General features: G+C 38.9%; 1 protein-coding gene across 1 annotated transcript in view; it reads right to left on the reverse strand.

Annotated features, from left to right (window-relative positions):
* Positions 1–17,980, reverse strand: part of unc-13 — a 241,694-nt gene that overhangs the window by 26,995 nt on the left and 196,719 nt on the right. The window contains exons 11-21 of the mRNA XM_069315567.1: positions 10,519–10,838; positions 9,692–9,842; positions 8,788–8,946; positions 7,736–7,861; positions 7,267–7,431; positions 6,515–6,628; positions 6,101–6,171; positions 4,198–4,294; positions 3,562–3,783; positions 1,936–2,102; positions 989–1,265 (exon numbers count right to left, since the gene is read on the reverse strand). Of these exons, the coding sequence (XP_069171668.1) occupies positions 989–1,265; positions 1,936–2,102; positions 3,562–3,783; positions 4,198–4,294; positions 6,101–6,171; positions 6,515–6,628; positions 7,267–7,431; positions 7,736–7,861; positions 8,788–8,946; positions 9,692–9,842; positions 10,519–10,838 (1,869 nt within the window). The remainder of the gene's footprint in view (positions 1–988; positions 1,266–1,935; positions 2,103–3,561; positions 3,784–4,197; positions 4,295–6,100; positions 6,172–6,514; positions 6,629–7,266; positions 7,432–7,735; positions 7,862–8,787; positions 8,947–9,691; positions 9,843–10,518; positions 10,839–17,980) is intronic.

Here is a 17,980-nt window from a genome sequence, read left to right on the forward strand (position 1 = left end):
TCCCTGTATACAGCACACAAAACTTAGAAACTTCACTCCACTTTTGTAATTAATATCTGTTCCAAATTCCCAGACTATATTATTTTCACTTGTCAGTTGCTGCTAAGATAGCCTTTAGTGACAAATTTCCAGAATTTTAAGCTGACAGGATGGCAGGATGTTCAGTATTTTCAATAAAATATCAGAAGAGCTGAGTGAAAAAAAAAAGTTCCATGCGTGCCACTGACAATGAAAACAATGCTCAGGTTGGTGGCATGGTGGCGGTTCAGAGGAACACGGAATCACCACTAAGAGGCGGGGCCAGAGAAAATTAATAGTCAGACAATTCGAATAGAATGAGGTCGAACATCGAGAGCCACATATTACGTATTAAGATATGATGTGCCATGCCTGCCACAAATATAGTTATACTGTATAGTATTGTTAATTTTTATACAAAATTATTAATAAAAATTTACAAACATAAAATGGCAGAAGGCTATTTACAAATTATATGAAGTGTCATAAAAGGTGAAATGAGGTGGTAGGCATATACAAAGTATCCTGGTTTCAGCACAAAATATTTAAATTTTATTGACTTTAAAATAAACTAATATTCACAGTATTAATAAGGGAATTAAAATATGTATACAAAATTTATTGCATAATATTATTTTTTATAGTAAATTAATAAATTTACATAACTTAGTTAATATTAAGAGTCTATTGAAGAAGTATGTAGTGCTTATGTATTTATTTGCTGCAAAAATATAACAGAAAACGTTGAACAAATTCAAGGAATGCACCTCCAATTATATAAGGAAACTCAGTAGGAAAATAGGATTTGATATAGGGAATTTTTCTTAATGACAAATTTTTAGGAATATATATCTGTCCTGTATAGTGAGGGATAGGTGCAGAGCATAATACTGTTACACATATTGAAAGTTCACTACTTTCATCAAGACAGAAATAAGTATATCCAGGACCACAGTACGATCAAACTTACTGCCTTGTCAGTCATGGGTGGTAGCACAACTGTCTTCTCCATCGTGGTCATGACAATTTTCCACAACTCCTTGAGAAGTCGCTTCAGGACTGTCTTCTCACAGGACTGGGCATAAAGGGTGAGGGATACTTCCAGCAAGTCCATTAGGGGTACTAGTACATCATCAGCCTCAATAGCAACCTCATTACGTTGTGATGGCTGCACTTGTCCTGTACCCTTTACTGCTGCTAGTTTGTCACCCATTTCTTTTACTTTTACAGCAATACGACCTTCCAAGCTGAAAGGAAAAGATGAAGTAAATGCAGTACAAAAATTGGCAATGAAAGGTAATCTTACAATCTTACAAGAGCTGCTATTGCTTTGGTAAGGATAATTATTTTTGGATACGTTTATTATATTAATGGGCAATCCTAGAATAATTCACAATTATTATGAGAATTGAAATATTAGAGAAACTGTCTTGAGTTAAGACAGAATTGGAGATGGTGAAAAGGCAAGTATATTTCTTCAAAGCAGAGAATGAAAAGCCATATACACGATGCAGAGAAAAGGAATGAAAAGTGTATCCTCATTGGTAAGAATTGTCTGACGATTAGGATGAGGAAATGTGAGGGGAATAGGTACAGAAGTTGAGAATGAAAATCACTTAGCTGTCCTACATGACGCATGCTGCAGATTCCTCATTTCTTATATCCATACATTCATGCTGACCAATCCACACACTAGAAAATGAAGGGACGACGACGTTTCAGTCCGTCCTGGACCATTGTCAAGTCGATTGAGAATGGTCCTGGACCATTGTCAAGTCGATTGAGAATGGTCCAGGACGGACTGAAAAGCCGTCGTCCCTTCATTTTCTAGTATGCGGATTGGTCAACATACTTCAGCCACGTTATTGTGATTCATCGCCTCCATACATTCATCTATGTCTCAAATTATGTACTGACCTCTTGGCAAACTTGTGGGCCAGCTCATCCAGGACGGTGTTGAGGGTTGCCTGCAGTTCGTTGAGGATGGTGGCAACATCTTCCTCTAAGTTACCACCGCCCATCTTCTCATACATCTTCTCCAGCTGAACTCTAAGTTGCTGGATGTTGTTCATCAGAATGCAAGCCTACCCACGGGAATAACAACACATATTATAGCAAAGATTTGCATTAAAAAAAAAAGAGATACTATTTCTGCTAACTGAAATCACAACAACATATTATATCAGTGATAACCTTTTGGAGCAATACTGTGGCCAATAATAATAATATTAATACTCATATATTAATACTCATAATATTAATATTAATATATTAATACTCGGTAATACTCATATATTTACTCCGATTGGAATGTACATGTATTTTATAAAATACATGTACCTGTACATGTATTTTAAAGACTAAGCTTATTATACTATTATTATTATTATAACAATTAACACAATGTTTGTTGATATTAGCTTCTTTTTGCAATATCCACAGTACTATGTATAATTATAAAAATAAATACATGTACATCAATGTTTATGAGTAAAAATATTATTACTATATTATTATTAAAAGCTTCAGGGAGGCTTGTATCCCATGAACACCTACTTGGATGAGTAATTTTGAGTGAACAACTTACGAGAGAGAGAGATATGACTTAATCAAACTAGAAATGCACTACAAATCAAGGGGCCCAGAATGTGGAATGACCTTCCCAACCATGTTAAAGACTGTACCTCTCTCAACCAGTTTAAGTTAAAAACGAAGCTATACCTAATAAATTCCCTGTAACCTACCATACCCTTCTATTGTCAACCAATGTCTGTTTTTTTTTTAAAGAGCGCTGTTTGACGACATAATTGTATTTGTGCTGCTTTTTCATCTGTGTTTTCATTTCTTGTTTTCATTCTACTCATTATGCTTAATTAGTCTTAAGCTTGTCATTTAAGTTTATCATGCCCGAAACGCTTTGCGTAATAGTGGCTTTAGGCATTGTATGTACTAGCTCTACCTATAAGTCAACCAATCTTTGTAAAAATTTACTTTATGTATGTACCTTACCTAAATAAACATTTTATTTTATTTTATTTATTTATTTATTTATATATAGGTAAATATACAAGTTAGATGATGTTTCATTAAACAGAATCCTAAAGAGTTTAGAGGTAACATTTGACTGAATTCAGGTAAATATTATCTGATGGCATTTATGCTTACATGAATATAATATAATTTTAACCAACGCTAATATCAAAATTGCATCTAAATTATAACGCTTAATGTTGCCTGCATAAAATAAAACATCCACCTACATTTTAACCATGGCTCTGCAAATAATCAATAGATAACATGTTATTATAACTATATTTAGTTTTATAACTTGTACGAAACACTGCATGAAATTTGGCATCTCGATATACGATGAATTACATAAAGTTTGTCTCATTGGTTCAACACAATCCCAAATTTATACAATTTCTCTTTCAAAAAAGGTAAACAAACAAAAAGATAGAACGTGAGACAAGAGATATGAGAAAATACTCAAAAATGCTTCCATTGCTATGAAATTACATCCATAATTCCCCTAAGACTAACCTTTTTCTCATCACCAACATAATTAGGAAACTCTTTCTTGGTAATATCAGCATAGGCTAAGAGCACTTTGACTATCGTCTTGGCAAATCTCTTCATGAATCTTTTCCAAATCTCAGGATCTGGACACTCAAGTTTGGAGACAACACCAAAGCACTGCGTCAGCTGAGTGAAGACATCTACCACAGAGTTAGAGAAGAGCGAACTCTCTGAACTAACTGGGAACTGTGAAAAAGTAGAGGGACATGGAATACATTTGTAGCATTTGCGAGTACAAATAATATATTCACTACACATTTTTTACAAAGATGTTGTTTAGCTGATGTGACATAGATATGATTGTTTATATTTTTAGATGCTATACATATACAGAACTTTGCAGGTTTTGTTTTAATTATTCAGTAACTATTTGCAGAGAAAGAGAAGTCAGTTTGTTGTCTCTTTACTCAGTGACATCTTCAAAGTGTGGAGTATATGTTTAAACACATGCAGTTCATACGTGACTTTTTTGTTCCTGGAATTTACTTTATGTAATATTTAGGAATTGACCTAGTTCTCAAGAGATAGCTATCTTTGAGTACAAAATTATTTACATTGACATGCTGACCAGGCTAGTTGTACTAAGAATGATATGCTAACCTCATCTTTTTTATCTCTCTGGAAGGCACCGTTGAGGTACTCGAGCGACACATCGTCGTTCTCGTTTAGCCACTGCATCACAAACGGCTCAAACCACCTGTAACAGACATTACATTAGATGAAATGCTGCAATACTTAGCTAGAAAAATAATAGAAGAAAGGTTTCATAATAACCATTTGATTACTTTTTATGGTTGTTCACTCAGTGCGAGTCGTCATAAATGAAGCAGGACGACTTTCTAAATTCTTACTTTTTAGTAAGTGAAAAGTTGAAAACCAAGGCAGCAAAGTGTGATGAACATATTTAACATTATTTCCCCATATATTCCTTAATTCCAAAATTCTTTAAAAATTCATTGTTAATGGTAAGGTACACCCAAGTTAAACACTGTTGGGACTGAGCAATACCTGGATGGGTGACTGCAGATACCCTTGCCCTTGGCCAGCCGTAGGACCTCAATAAGACTAACAGACTTTATGTTCCCAACAATGTACTCTATACTAGAACTCTATATGAAATGTGATGCAATGCATATTATTGCTTACAAATTTCCACTTAAATTTATATTTACGTATACAGTAGTACCTATATTATAGATATAAAAGAAGTGAAGTACCTGATGGGGAAAACCTGCTGATTACATTATGTCCTGGTCCAAAACAGAAAGCCTCGGCCATACATGCCCACTATTGTAATGATTCTCGAAGTAGCGATGAGTCAAGTGATATCCCATCACTTGCAAAATAGTAATGAAGAACACTAGCAAGTAAAAGGACTTTAAACCACCAGGAGTGGATTTAATTCATTTAAAATGATAAAGGAAATAACTCATGACTAATGTCTGATGCTGAAACTTCTATAAACAAAATTCATAGACCATGGAAAGTGCCTCAAGACTGGAAACATGGAAACATCATACAGAAATGAGTTTAAATGATGGGTCTGCATATGGAAACATCATTCGTGTCTTCAAAGAATGGCAGAAGTTCAGCAGAAAACTACATACCAGTCACCCCTAATCGCACAACTGCAAGCTTCTTAACCTCACAATTGGCAGCTGCTCAAGAGAACCTTGAGATAAGATATTACCCACCTTGTAACAAACAAATCTGCATAATGAATCTGCTCATATCTCTGCAAACATTAAGCAGCTATACAAATCAACGATTGACAGTCACTGTAGTGCGTGCTACAAGTCACTGCAAAAGTCAAATGACTTTGTGACTACAAATGACTTTGTAAAGTCACTGGACTTTACAATGAGGTGGTCTGGATAATAATACAATCCACTCCTATAAAAGGTCTAATATAATATACACAAGGGGGGCAACAGCTTCAAGCTTAACAAGCCATAATATAGGACAAAAAACAGGAGATGCTTTTTTTTTCACTCACAGGGTAATAAACCCATGGAATCACCTTCCGTTGCCAAAGCTGTAAATACCAAGACATTACTTCACTTTACAATTCAGTGGGAAAAACCCTCAGAAATAATAGGAGAATCTTAGACAAGTCATCGGCTTCATGTCTCTATCAAGGTTACTAGAGATGGTGCTCTTCAGGTAAATATGATGATCATAATACTATAATAAATAATAATAATAATTCATTTACAAAACATCCAGCATTGAATGAAATAGAATGCTGATCTCTCATGGGTCACTCAGCAGCTCCCCAATGAAAATGATGTACATTTATTTATTTATTTATTTATTTATTTATGCATATACAAGAAGGTACATTGGGAATGTGAGGATACATAATATGGTAATTACAATCTTGTAAAGCCACTAGTACGCGCAGCGTTTCGGGCAGTAATGTATGTACATACATTACATAGTATGGCAATTATAAATTATGTACATACTACAAGCGTTATAAGACATGATGACTGATACTTACGCTGGGTATTCAGGCACTTGGTCTTTGTAGGGAGGCACGTCCTTTACGTAATTATTGTACAGCCACTTCACCTAAGAGGGAAAATTAAAATCAAGGGTTCAACGCTTAATATCTGATGTGAAACTATTCCGTATATATAAATACGCAACTGCTAAGAATTCTGCTGAATAACAAATAATGAAACCTTTACCTTTATTATGGTAAAATGGATTATACCAACAGATGAAGACTTATCAAGAAAGGATCTTCAGTAAAATATAACTGATACCCAACTGTACAATAACAAGAACATGAACAAAAGTCAAGCGAATTTTCAAATGAATTTGACAATTCAGTTAACAATAACTTTTCCAATGGTAAAAATTATGGTATTTTATTTGAAACTCTTCACTAGATTGACAGTTGTGAGCTCACCTTGAAGTGTAGATTCATGTATTCACTGCTCTTGCACAGGCGATGCTGCTCATGCTCCTCGAGGGCATATTTAATGTCCACCGCAAACATGCTCCACATCGTTGATGCAGAAAGCTGCAATACAAAAGCTGGTTATCACATTGTCGAAAATCATAGTCAATAGGCTAAGATTATTTCTAGTTTGAGATAAATAAGGTAGTGTATAACTACTTCTGCCTCTGAAGTTATCAGTGGTCGCTTAAAGTACAGCATTTTTCTCTTACCAGAGAAACTTTCATCTCCTTCATGCTCAATGCTCATGCTCATACTGACTTCTGACACTTAATATTCCATATAATACACATCTGATACACCTATACTGGACATGAGAAACAGGGAAAATATTGCCAATAGTGATGAAGAGTCACTATCAACCCTGTAGTCACTTTTATGCTTCTTAAAGGACTTCAAATACACCCATGAACACCCACACAAGAAACAAACATTTATTTATTTATTTATTCAAGAAAAGACTAGCTAAACAGGTATTTGGTACTCCAAGAGCAAGACTGAACTAAGGAAGAAATACCGTGCAAATAATGGAGCCTAAATTGTGGAGTGACTCCCCAAATGCAATACATCTCTTAAACAATTTGAAATAAGAATTTTTCTCTTTCTATAAAGTAAAATATGTACTTGAATTATTATTGTTGTTATTTATTATTATTATTAGTTCAGTCACCCTCCATCCTTATTAAAAAAATTTCACACACCTGTCCAATGTTGAACTCCTGAGGAAATTGGTTGAGGACGGGGGCATAGCTGTTCTTGTCCTCCTCAATGACAGAGACAATGAGGGCAATCAGCTTGTGCCAGAAGTCAACGCTTTCCAGCCGTGGCCCCTGTTCTCCACTTTCCTTTTTTTCTGATGGGTCCACCTGCATGAACACAGGAGCATTAGATAGCAAATGGATGGCAAATACAGTATTTAATATTATAATAATAATAGTTTATATACGTAAAAGTACATACAAACAAAATGACTTAAAGGCAGAAATGTTGGATTTCTAGGAGAGCTACTGTATATACTATGCCTAAAGCCAGTAATACGCACAACATTTCGGCCAAGCATTTCATTTCATTACATTCTTAACTTGCAACAGTAAAACAATGACTACTAGCATCACATATGATGTTTCTATTAAAAAATGGTTGTACTGTATTACCACAAGAATGTCTTACCTGAAATTCTCTATTATAGAGCTCATAACAGTTCTCAAAAAGGAACTGGTAGGTAGATTTGAGACAGGCAATAGCACAGTCTCTCACAACCACACTAGCTCGTGGTGGCGATGATAATTCCTGTACCTATGGAGATCAAGAAAAGTTAGGTTAATCTATTATTTATTTATTTATTTGTTCATAATGAAGAAGATACAGTGGGTTGCTAAAGTACATATATTGGAGGGCTGAGTAGTACATTTTTGTAAAGTCACTAGCACGGATAGCATTTTAGGCAGGTCCTTAAACTAACTAACAAGCGTATGATATGTACATTGTAACAGAATTTTAATTCGCATTATAAAAATTCACTGTGTTGGGAGACAGGAAGCCAGAGTGTATTCATACATGTTTGGCTTTTATTGAGATCCCTTAAGTCCCGAGGTTCTACTTAAGTTCAAAAAGTACTTAGTACTTGGAGAGATCAAAGCAGGATAGATACAAAAGTTATGAGAAACCCTTCTTATCCACAGATAACAAGGTACACTATGGGATCACATTAAGTTATGAAACAAAGTTAATTTTTTAACTCGGTAAGTCAAGTAGGTTAGACATTAAACTGACTTATAAAATAGTGATCATTCCTATTCCTTAAAATTATGGTAAGTTTCAGAAGTGGACAAAATAAGATGATGGATCATAGGCTTTGAAGGAAAATATAAATAATAATATTTTATTCCCGCAGTATACAATGGACATGTCAAAGTGATTAAGTGAAGAACAAGAGGGGCTTGGGCGATGGATAGATATCATCATGGGAACAGAAAGGTGAGAATTATATATGAAACAGGTCTCTTGTTGGCATAGTAGGAATAAAACAGGAATGAAGATTATACTGGCTACATACTTTAGAGCCCTGGCTGCTCATTTGAGGAGAAGTCCATGAGGACAAAGCATAAGAGTTATGCTGGTACATAAAAACACAGCATTGTACTGTATATATCTGTTTCAGATAGGACAGTATGACAAATATCATAATATGCTGCAAAAGGCATACAGAAATGAATACTTACTTTCATTCTGAAGAAGGTTATGGAAGTGAGAAGGTCAACAGTGGATTTAAGGTCCTGAAGCTTCTCATTTGAGCTGGCAGGGAAATTGTTGCGGTACATGGACAGGTCAATCCGTAGCGAGTTGTGCAATTGGTCCAGCAGCTTCACGAATTTCTCTTTCTATAAAGTAAAATATGTACTTGAATGATCATAAAATGTTTGATACACTGCCATTAACAGTTTAATGATTTCAGATACTCTAATTTTCAGGGAGAAAAGTTTGCTTAGTCAAGAGGCCTTGACAATAATTTGAATTCCCACTGCCAGGTACAGGAAGCCTGTAGTACTTAGGTTTATAGAGGTCCACCTAGGCCAACTACTAACCTTTCCCAGGATGCAACTCACAACAGTTCCCTAACTCCTGGGAGCCTTTTTACTGCTAGGTGAATAGAAACATGCCAATAATTTCTGGCCCGTATAAGGACCAAACCAGTGATACTCAATTGTTAACTGACAATGTAGACCACTGTGCTACAGAAAGCTGGGCTTCTCTAAGCTAGATGTCTTGACAATTTTCAGGAGAAAGTGGTTGGTTAGCAAGTATTCAGGAATTTTATAATGGCAGACACATTATTAATCTATAATAGCAAAGAAAATTACTCAGCAATCATATGCATCATTGCTGAAGTACATGTGAAAAGAATTTCCCGATGACAATGTTTAACTTAAATATTGTGCAGGGCTACATACTTTTTACTTCTTCTAAAACTAAGTTGCCAGTCTTCTTGTATTTATATAAATATACAGAAATATGTACTGTACTGAACTAATATTAAATAAAACCAGTACTTAGAAATATTTCAATTTGTTTACTTATATAAACAAATATTTTGAAAATTCTAAGACTTAAAAAAAAAACACTTACACCAAAGTTAGAAGCTGCAAATCTATCTGAGGCAGAGACCGCAGAGGAGGCGGTGGTGTGTGCATAGAAGGCATTAATGTTCGCCAGAAGTGTAGACATGACGGCTGGCACACCTGGACACAGGTACTTCGTCGACAGGCAGTGGAAGTGGCTGTCGAGGGGAAAACCAAGATCGTTCTAGTCAAACTGAGATGAAAAGTGAATGTATGTAAGATGATGGCAATCATAATTATTGTCAGATGGATGAATTAGAATAGTTAAGGAGACTTGTATTAGAGTGGAAGAGATCAATAGGGATAAATGAAGAGGTAAGAACAGCGTAATTGATTCTGCAAGATAAAATCTATATACAGTAGACATACTGGCTTAATAGGGTTTTTTCCTCATAACTGTATTGTAGGATAAAATTATTATTTTAAGGAAACTGAGTTGTGTAATCATTAATAAAACATTTCCAAATATATAATCTACAATACAATACAACTTAAAATTTAACTGTGATGGAGAGATCTGTTTGTGGCAAACATGGGATGAAAGGAAAAAAAATTACTAATTTTACATTCGGCAAAATCAAAATTTTTAAATAATTTGTTGTGAAGCATTTATTTAGTAAAATAACTGGTGACAAATTTCATGGCTTCTACTGGTCACAAATGAATGTAGTTTAAAGTATTGTGAAATTATAATTTGCAATAAATATATACAGCCCTTTCTTTAAAAAATGAAAATCCAACAGTAAAAGTAATTTGATGTACTGTATCTGACACCATCACTTATTTGCATCTTTCTGCTGATACAGAACAAGCCAGTGGGGGTACTTTACTTACGTCATGGCTTGGTAAATGCTCTCAATGCCGTATCTCATGGCAAACTCATCTACAATATCTTGCGCATGATCATCAAAGTAGACTTTCCAAGCATCATCGCCCTTCGCCTGCGGTAGCTTGACAGCACCCCCATCCACCTCGCACAGGTAGTGGAACAGGTTCTCGTGAAGGCATGTATATTGTACGTGGTATGGAGCCACCTTCTCCTCACCCTTGATTTCTACAGAGATGTGTAATCTGATGGCACCCGACACGGCTGACTTGTCTGTGCGTTTCTCCAGATTGTACCATACATCCATCTCACCTGACAGTGTCCGCACCTAAAATGCAAGCAATATGGAAAATAGTTTGTCATTTAGGGGCTATTCATGCCCTTGCCACATCTTGGGTGGCTTAATCTTCATCAATTATCAATCAATCGAAAATAGTTAACATTGCTATGATACGCTCTATTTATAAATACTGTACATGTACTGTATTTGTAATTTTTTTTACATACTAATTCAATTAGGGTTGCATATTTGATAATGGCAAACAGTGTATGGCTGACTCCATACACAGTTTCAAATGTAGATATGATAGAGCCCAGTAGGCTCAGGAATTTGTACACCAGTTGATTGATAGTTGAGAGGCGGGACCAAAGAGCCAGAGCTCAACCCCCTCAGGCACAACTAGGTGAGTACATAGAACCCTCATCCTGTAACTACAATTAGGTAGTTACACACACACACACATGTACACTTAAGCACATACAAAGACAATCCTCAGTTGACACACACACACACACACACACGTATGCAGAATATAATACACATATTTCGAAATATCACATATTACTTTCAAAAGAATCCAGCAGATAGAGTTTGATGAGCATGTAACACCCATGACCCCCCCCCCCCCTTAGAGTTCTCACCCAGGGAAGCCTTCTCCAGGAGGTCAGCCCAGATGACCTCTGGATTATCTTGTATGTTGATTAAAAAAATTCCTGGGTTAGTCTTAGTCAGCTAGTTTCAAGTATGTAATATTTCATGATACTCTTGTCAAACATTGCAATGGAATTAGACCCCAGATTCTTATGTGTAAACATCCATGGATCTCCCCCTTTTAGCCAGGTCAGAGGTCAGTCACACACGTAATTAATAATTCTTCTCTTGAACAGTGTATGGTGAATGTCAAACAAGTTTAATGAAAATTCTTGAGTGTTTGTGCACGTGTGGCCCGACCTCTTTTCGATCTAGGTAGCAACAGCAAATCTCCCCCTTCCCCCTGTTGGGGTTGTATATATATTGGTCCTGTAGAGACTTAGAGACAGAGTGCAGGACACCGACAGAGTGCGGGACCGGGGTCGAGAGAGGGCTGTGGAGAACATCGCACAGCAGGGAGTGACAGTGAATCTACCAGATGGAGAGACAGAGGTCTTAAGGTAATGTGTGTGATCGCTGAGGTTTTGTTCCATGTCTAAATTTCTTAACTCTTGGCCAGTGTTAGAGTAGGATTTATAAGTGGTGATACCTTACCTTGAGGTTACCTTGAGGTGCTTCCGGGGCTTAGTGTCCCCGCGACCAGGTCATCGACCAGGTCTCCTGGTTGCCGGACTGATCAACCAGGCTGTTGGACACGGCTGCTCGCAGCCTGACGTATGAGTCACAGCCTGGTTGATCAGGTATCCTTTGGAGGTGCTTATCCAGTTCTCTCTTGAACACTGTGAGGGGTCGGCCAGTTATGCCCCTTATGTGTAGTGGAAGCGTGTTGAACAGTCTCGGGCCTCTGATGTTGATAGTTCTCTCTCAGAGTACCTGTTGCACCTTTGCTTTTCAACGGGGGTATTCTGCACATCCTGCCATGTCTTCTGGTCTCATGTGATGTTATTTCTGTGTGCAGGTTTGGGACCAGCCCCTCTAATATTTTCCACGTGTAAATTATTGTGTACCTCTCCCGCCTGCGCTCAAGGGAGTACAGTTTAAGGCTCGTTAGTCGGTCCAAATAGTTTAGATGTTTTACTGAGTGGATTCTAGCAGTAAAGGATCTCTTTAGTGATTAGCATAATTTTCATCTCAATAAACTCATGTTAAATTTCCCGTCTGTCAGTTGTTGAATCCTCTTAGACGTTTGGATATAGTGGCTGACAACCGTCCCTTAATTAATGACAGTCATAGAAAGTACTCTTCTTGCCTCGTTGCTTGATGTAGTCTCAATGGTGAAGGCAGATGGTGGCAGCGTTTGTTTTAATCCTGTGTAGCATTTCCTTGTTGGCAGTGTACCTTTTGGTTCCGGTGTAACCATCATATGTCAGCTCATATTACAGTGTTCAATAACAGTGTTACCAACTGCAACCAATGGGAAGTGCTACTCAGGATAAGTAGTAGTGTTTACATTATTAGTTTAGTATCCATTATAGTGGTGTTACAATTATAGTGGTGTTACAAGCATGGCGATGGCACCACTGGAATACCCGCGGCCTGCCGAGATGGCAGCTAATCCAACACTCACATAACATCTTAAGAAGTTGTTTTGCTTCGGGGAAAAAACAATATCGGAGATTGCAATTTAATATTCATAATGCTAAGAGATCAGATTTAGCTTAGGGGCTTCTCTATGAAGACCATTCACCGTGACTTTCTTTCACTGTTACTGTACTTCACTGTTACTTTACCTCAATGTTACTGTACCTCACTGTTACGTTACCTCAATGTTACTTTACCTCAATGTTACTATACCTCAATGTTCCTTTACCTCACTGTTACTGTACCTCACTGTTACGTTACCTCACTGTTCCTTTACCTCACTGTTACTGTACCTCACGGTTACTTAATCTCACTGTTATTAATTTCACTGCTACCTCACATCATTGTTACTTTACCTGTTACTTTACATCACTTATTTAACCTCACTGTTACTTTATATATGTCCCCCGTTACTTAAATCTCAATTGCATTTCATCTCACTATCACTTGTTTTTTTTAATCTGGTAACTGTCTTCAGTGTTATTTCTGGTGTTTAGGGTCTCGTAATTGGTCCTTGACTCAGTTGTAACGAGTCAACCACGCTCACCACCACTAACTACCAGGTACACATAATTATGTGAGTGAGAGAAATATGTCACGATTTTTTTTTTTGGGGGGGGGGGGAGGGGAGGGGGGAATTATGGAACTTTTAATGTGCAAAAACTTCGTGGAATATTTGTTATGAAAGTTGGGTAACTAGGCACTCAGAAATCCATTTCGTTCCGTTCTTGAACCAATTATATTGTTCGTCTCTGCAACCGAAAATTATGCTCACTGCTTTTGTAACCCGTTTTAATAGCTAGTGTTCATCTTAGACAACATTGTTGATCAAATTAATGAGCTAATGTTTGTGTTATTGTAAGCCGTTCACCGCTCAAGACTGTATCTCTCTCTCAACCAGTTTAAGATAAAAACGAAGCACTACCTAATAAATTCCCTGTAACCTACCTTACCCCTCTATTGTCAACCTGTGTAATTCATTCTGCAACCATCCCCCCAAATGGCGTGTAACTCTGTCACTCTCCCTACCCCTCTCACAGGATGGGTATAGGGGTGCTCTGTAACTCTCCCTACCCTCTTTCCTCCTGGATGGGTATATAGGGTGTTCTGTATCTCTCCCTACCCGCACAGGATGGGTATAGAGTATACCCCTGTAGCCCTTCCTACTCTGCTATGAGTACAGGGTGACTCTAAACCGCTTGGGCTCGACGGTAGAGTGGTGGTCTCGTTTTCATGCAGGTCGGTGTTCAATCCCCGACTGTCCAAGTGGTCGGGCGCCATTCCTTCCCCCTGTCCCATCCCAAATCCTTAACCTGATCCCTTCCCCGTGCTATATAGTCGTAATGGCTTGTTGCTTTCTCCTCCCTGCCCTAAACCCTTTTACCCACATCACGGGATAGATACTGAGGGTAGAATGGGTATATGGTACCCAGCCAGGAGTCATTAGCAGGGTATTACGGGCTATTCATGCCCGTGCCACCTCTTGGGTGGCTTAATCTTTATCAATCAATCAGCAGGGTTCTACCTGAGCCATTAAACTGGTCGTCCAGGAGTCATCAATCAACAGGGTCGTCCAGGAGTCATCAATCAACAGGGTCGTCCAGGAGTCATCAATCAACAGGGTCGTCCAGGAGCCATCAATCAACAACGTCGTCCAGAAGTCATCATCTAGTACGCATTATCGGCACTCTAATCTCCACCCAAAAAATGACTAGAGAATCCGTTGCATGTTTTTGAATTTGAATTTCGAATTTGAATTTGAATTTCGTCATATGCAAGCCGCGACAATCGGCAAAGCAGCAGCCACTTCAGATACACAATTCAACAATCGTGCAACATTTTTATACTGAAGTGGAGAGCAATTAAGTTTTCTCTCCCTCACTACGACAATAAGAGACCGCTGTTTACAAACTCAATTTGACGCGCCAATTTTTCAAACTGTTCACGGCGAGTAATATCCTATTACAGAATATCAAATCATATTACAGTTTTTCATTAAACTGATTAAAGAATGTTATTAGGATATAAAAAATATCGGAACTAGGTTAATCATCAGTCCCATAGAGCGGTAAATTAAATAGACAGTTAACAATAGAAATAATGATTATATATATATATATATATATATATATATATATATATATATATATATATATATATATATATATATATATATATATATATATATATATATATATAACGTTGTTCCTGGACAGTTTTAATTGCCTCAAATGATCAAAGTTGAATCATTAGTGTCAAAACTAGTAAGTAGTTACATTTAAGGTCGTAAAATATACTCGGGTCTACTACCTATCTAAAAATGTTGCAAACTGTACCGTTGGTTGTGCTCAGCTCCCGGTACCCGCCTCTGCAGCAAGGTCACCACCACCACCACCACCACCACCACCACACTGCATCATTTCAGGACATCAACACATTACCATCACCATCGTTTCATCACGTCACCGCTATCTCATCACCTCATCATCGCTCTATCTGTTTATTAAGACCCGCCAAGAGGTTCTAAGCTCTTAGACCCTCAGTTGTGGGAGTGTGTTTGAAGCCGCCAGCTGTGGGAGTGGGCCTTGAGCCGCCAGCTGTGGGAGTGGGCCTTAAGCCGCCAGCTGTGGGAGTGAGCTTTGAGCCGCCAGCTGTGGGAGTGAGCTTTGAGCCGCCAGCTGTGGGAGTGGGCCTTAAGCCGCCAGCTGTGGGAGTGAGCTTTGAGCCGCCAGCTGTGGGAGTGAGCTTTGAGCCGCCAGCTGTGGGAGTGGCCCTTGAGCCGCCAGCTGTGGGAGTGAGCTTTGAGCCGCCAGCTGTGGGAGTGAGCTTTGAGCCGCCAGCTGTGGGAGTGAGCTTTGAGCCGCCAACTGTGGGAGTGAGCTTTGAGCCGCCAGCTGTGGGAGTGAGCTTTGAGCCGCCAGCTGTGGGAGTGAGCTTTGAGCCGCCAGCTGTGGGAGTGGGCCTTGAGCCGCCAGCTGTGGGAGTGGGCCTTGAGCCGCCAGCTGTGGGAGTGGGCCTTGAGCCGCCAGCTGTGGGAGTGGGCCTTGAGCCGCCAGCTGTGGGAGTGGGCCTTGAGCCGCCAGCTGTGGGAGTGGGCCTTGAGCCGCCAGCTGTGGGAGTGGGCCTTGAGCCGCCAGCTGTGGGAGTGGGCCTTGAGCCGCCAGCTGTGGGAGTGGGCCTTGAGCCGCCAGCTGTGGGAGTGGGCCTTGCCCGGGAAGCAAAACAAATCAGATATGGGTATTCCACACCCTGAAGACCTGTCGTAGTCTAAAGTTTATAGGCTGTATCTTCAATGATTTGTGGAGGGTGGGAGGGATCGAGGCATGGAAGGAGGAAAGGAAAGGGAACGGAAGCAAAGGGAAGATGGGGAAGATGAGTAACGGGAAAAAGAGGGAATAAGAAACGATAAGAAATACCTCGATAATCTCCCCTTTCCAGTCGCATTAATAACCACCTTCCCCAAATATATTATTAAAATCAGCCAATCCTCGTAACACCACCTGACCTGGAATATATATATGGCAGAGAACTCTTGGGTGTTTTTTTTTTCTTCAGACGGGAGACATCTCCCGTCACTCAGGGTGCAGTCGCACCTCCACAGATCTCCAGTATCAGCTCTTGATACTGGTAATGGCTCAAAAGGGCTACCACTTACGGGCTATTCATGCCCGTGTCACCTCTTGGGTGGCTTAATCTTCATCAATCATCAATCTGGGTGGCTTAATCTTTATCAATCAATCTGGCAGAGAAACCTTGCTTGTGTTAAGACGCCAGGCAGACCTCCTCCCTTACATACCACCTACTCCTCCACCCATACATTCCCTTCCCGGCTCAAGAGTTTCCTTGGGTCATATACCTCATGGAAACTTTACAAGCGATAACACATTCAAGTGATGGTTGAGTGGCGTCCTTGGTGTTCCTTTGCCCGATACTTTCCCTACCTTTCTCTACCATTTCCTACCTTACCTTTATATTATCTTCCTTGCCTCTCGCTCCCTTCGTCACCAGCGCCTATCCCCCCTTGCAACAGGGGTCTTACTGCGTCGCCCTGTGTCTTGGCCATCGTCTTGGCCATCGACTTGCGGCTTCACGGAGGATTGATCAAGGTCCCTCTGGGACGAGTTTCCTTCGAGGTCCCCCATGCAGGCACCTCTCTACCGCCTGTTTGCCTCTCCCTCTATATTATCATATATATCACCACCCACCTGTTTATTTCCAGAGAGAGAGAGAGAGAGAGAGAGAGAGAGAGAGAGAGAGAGAGAGAGAGAGAGAGAGAGAGAGAGAGAGAGAGAGAGAGAGAGTGTTGTATGCTTTCCCCTAACCATATGTTAGATTGGAACAGATGTATAATGTTACCAGAGAAGTCTTAACAAACAACACAGAAATCATTGATAGATACAGCGATAGCAGGCGGCTTGACATCTGCGAGGCACTACACATCAAAAAGTCAACACCAGCAATCAACCGCCAATTAATGCACAACTATATTCTACCCACTTCAAGACTCCGCACCAATATAGAAGCATCAAGAGGAAGTATAGGCCAATAGGCCCTTTGCAGTTACTTCCATTCTTCCCTTTCATTTATTCAATTAATACCCAATGTTTCGTGTTCTGTCTTGTGTTGGTCAAAAGTTTGTTCACCTCATCCAAAACTGTTGCAACATATCACCTCCCCCAAATGCGAGTATATAAGACAAGATGTTTAAGTGTTTGGCATAAGTAAAACTCTGTTTAGTGTTTTCAGGTTACAGTTGTGTGTGTGTAAACTAAAGTCTTTGAAAATGTAATAAGTTATTACGAAACGCATTCAAGCGTCACGTCAGACTAGAAATAAAAATGAATTTTGGAGAATTGATTTTTCAATTACCATCGACAGTAAAAAGAAACATAAGAAATATTGAGAAAATTCGTGTTAGAATTATTAATCTTACTTTTTCGGTCATATTTAATAATATA

Source organism: Procambarus clarkii, chromosome 81, assembly GCF_040958095.1.
Source record: "Procambarus clarkii isolate CNS0578487 chromosome 81, FALCON_Pclarkii_2.0, whole genome shotgun sequence".
NCBI lineage: Eukaryota > Metazoa > Arthropoda > Malacostraca > Decapoda > Cambaridae > Procambarus > Procambarus clarkii.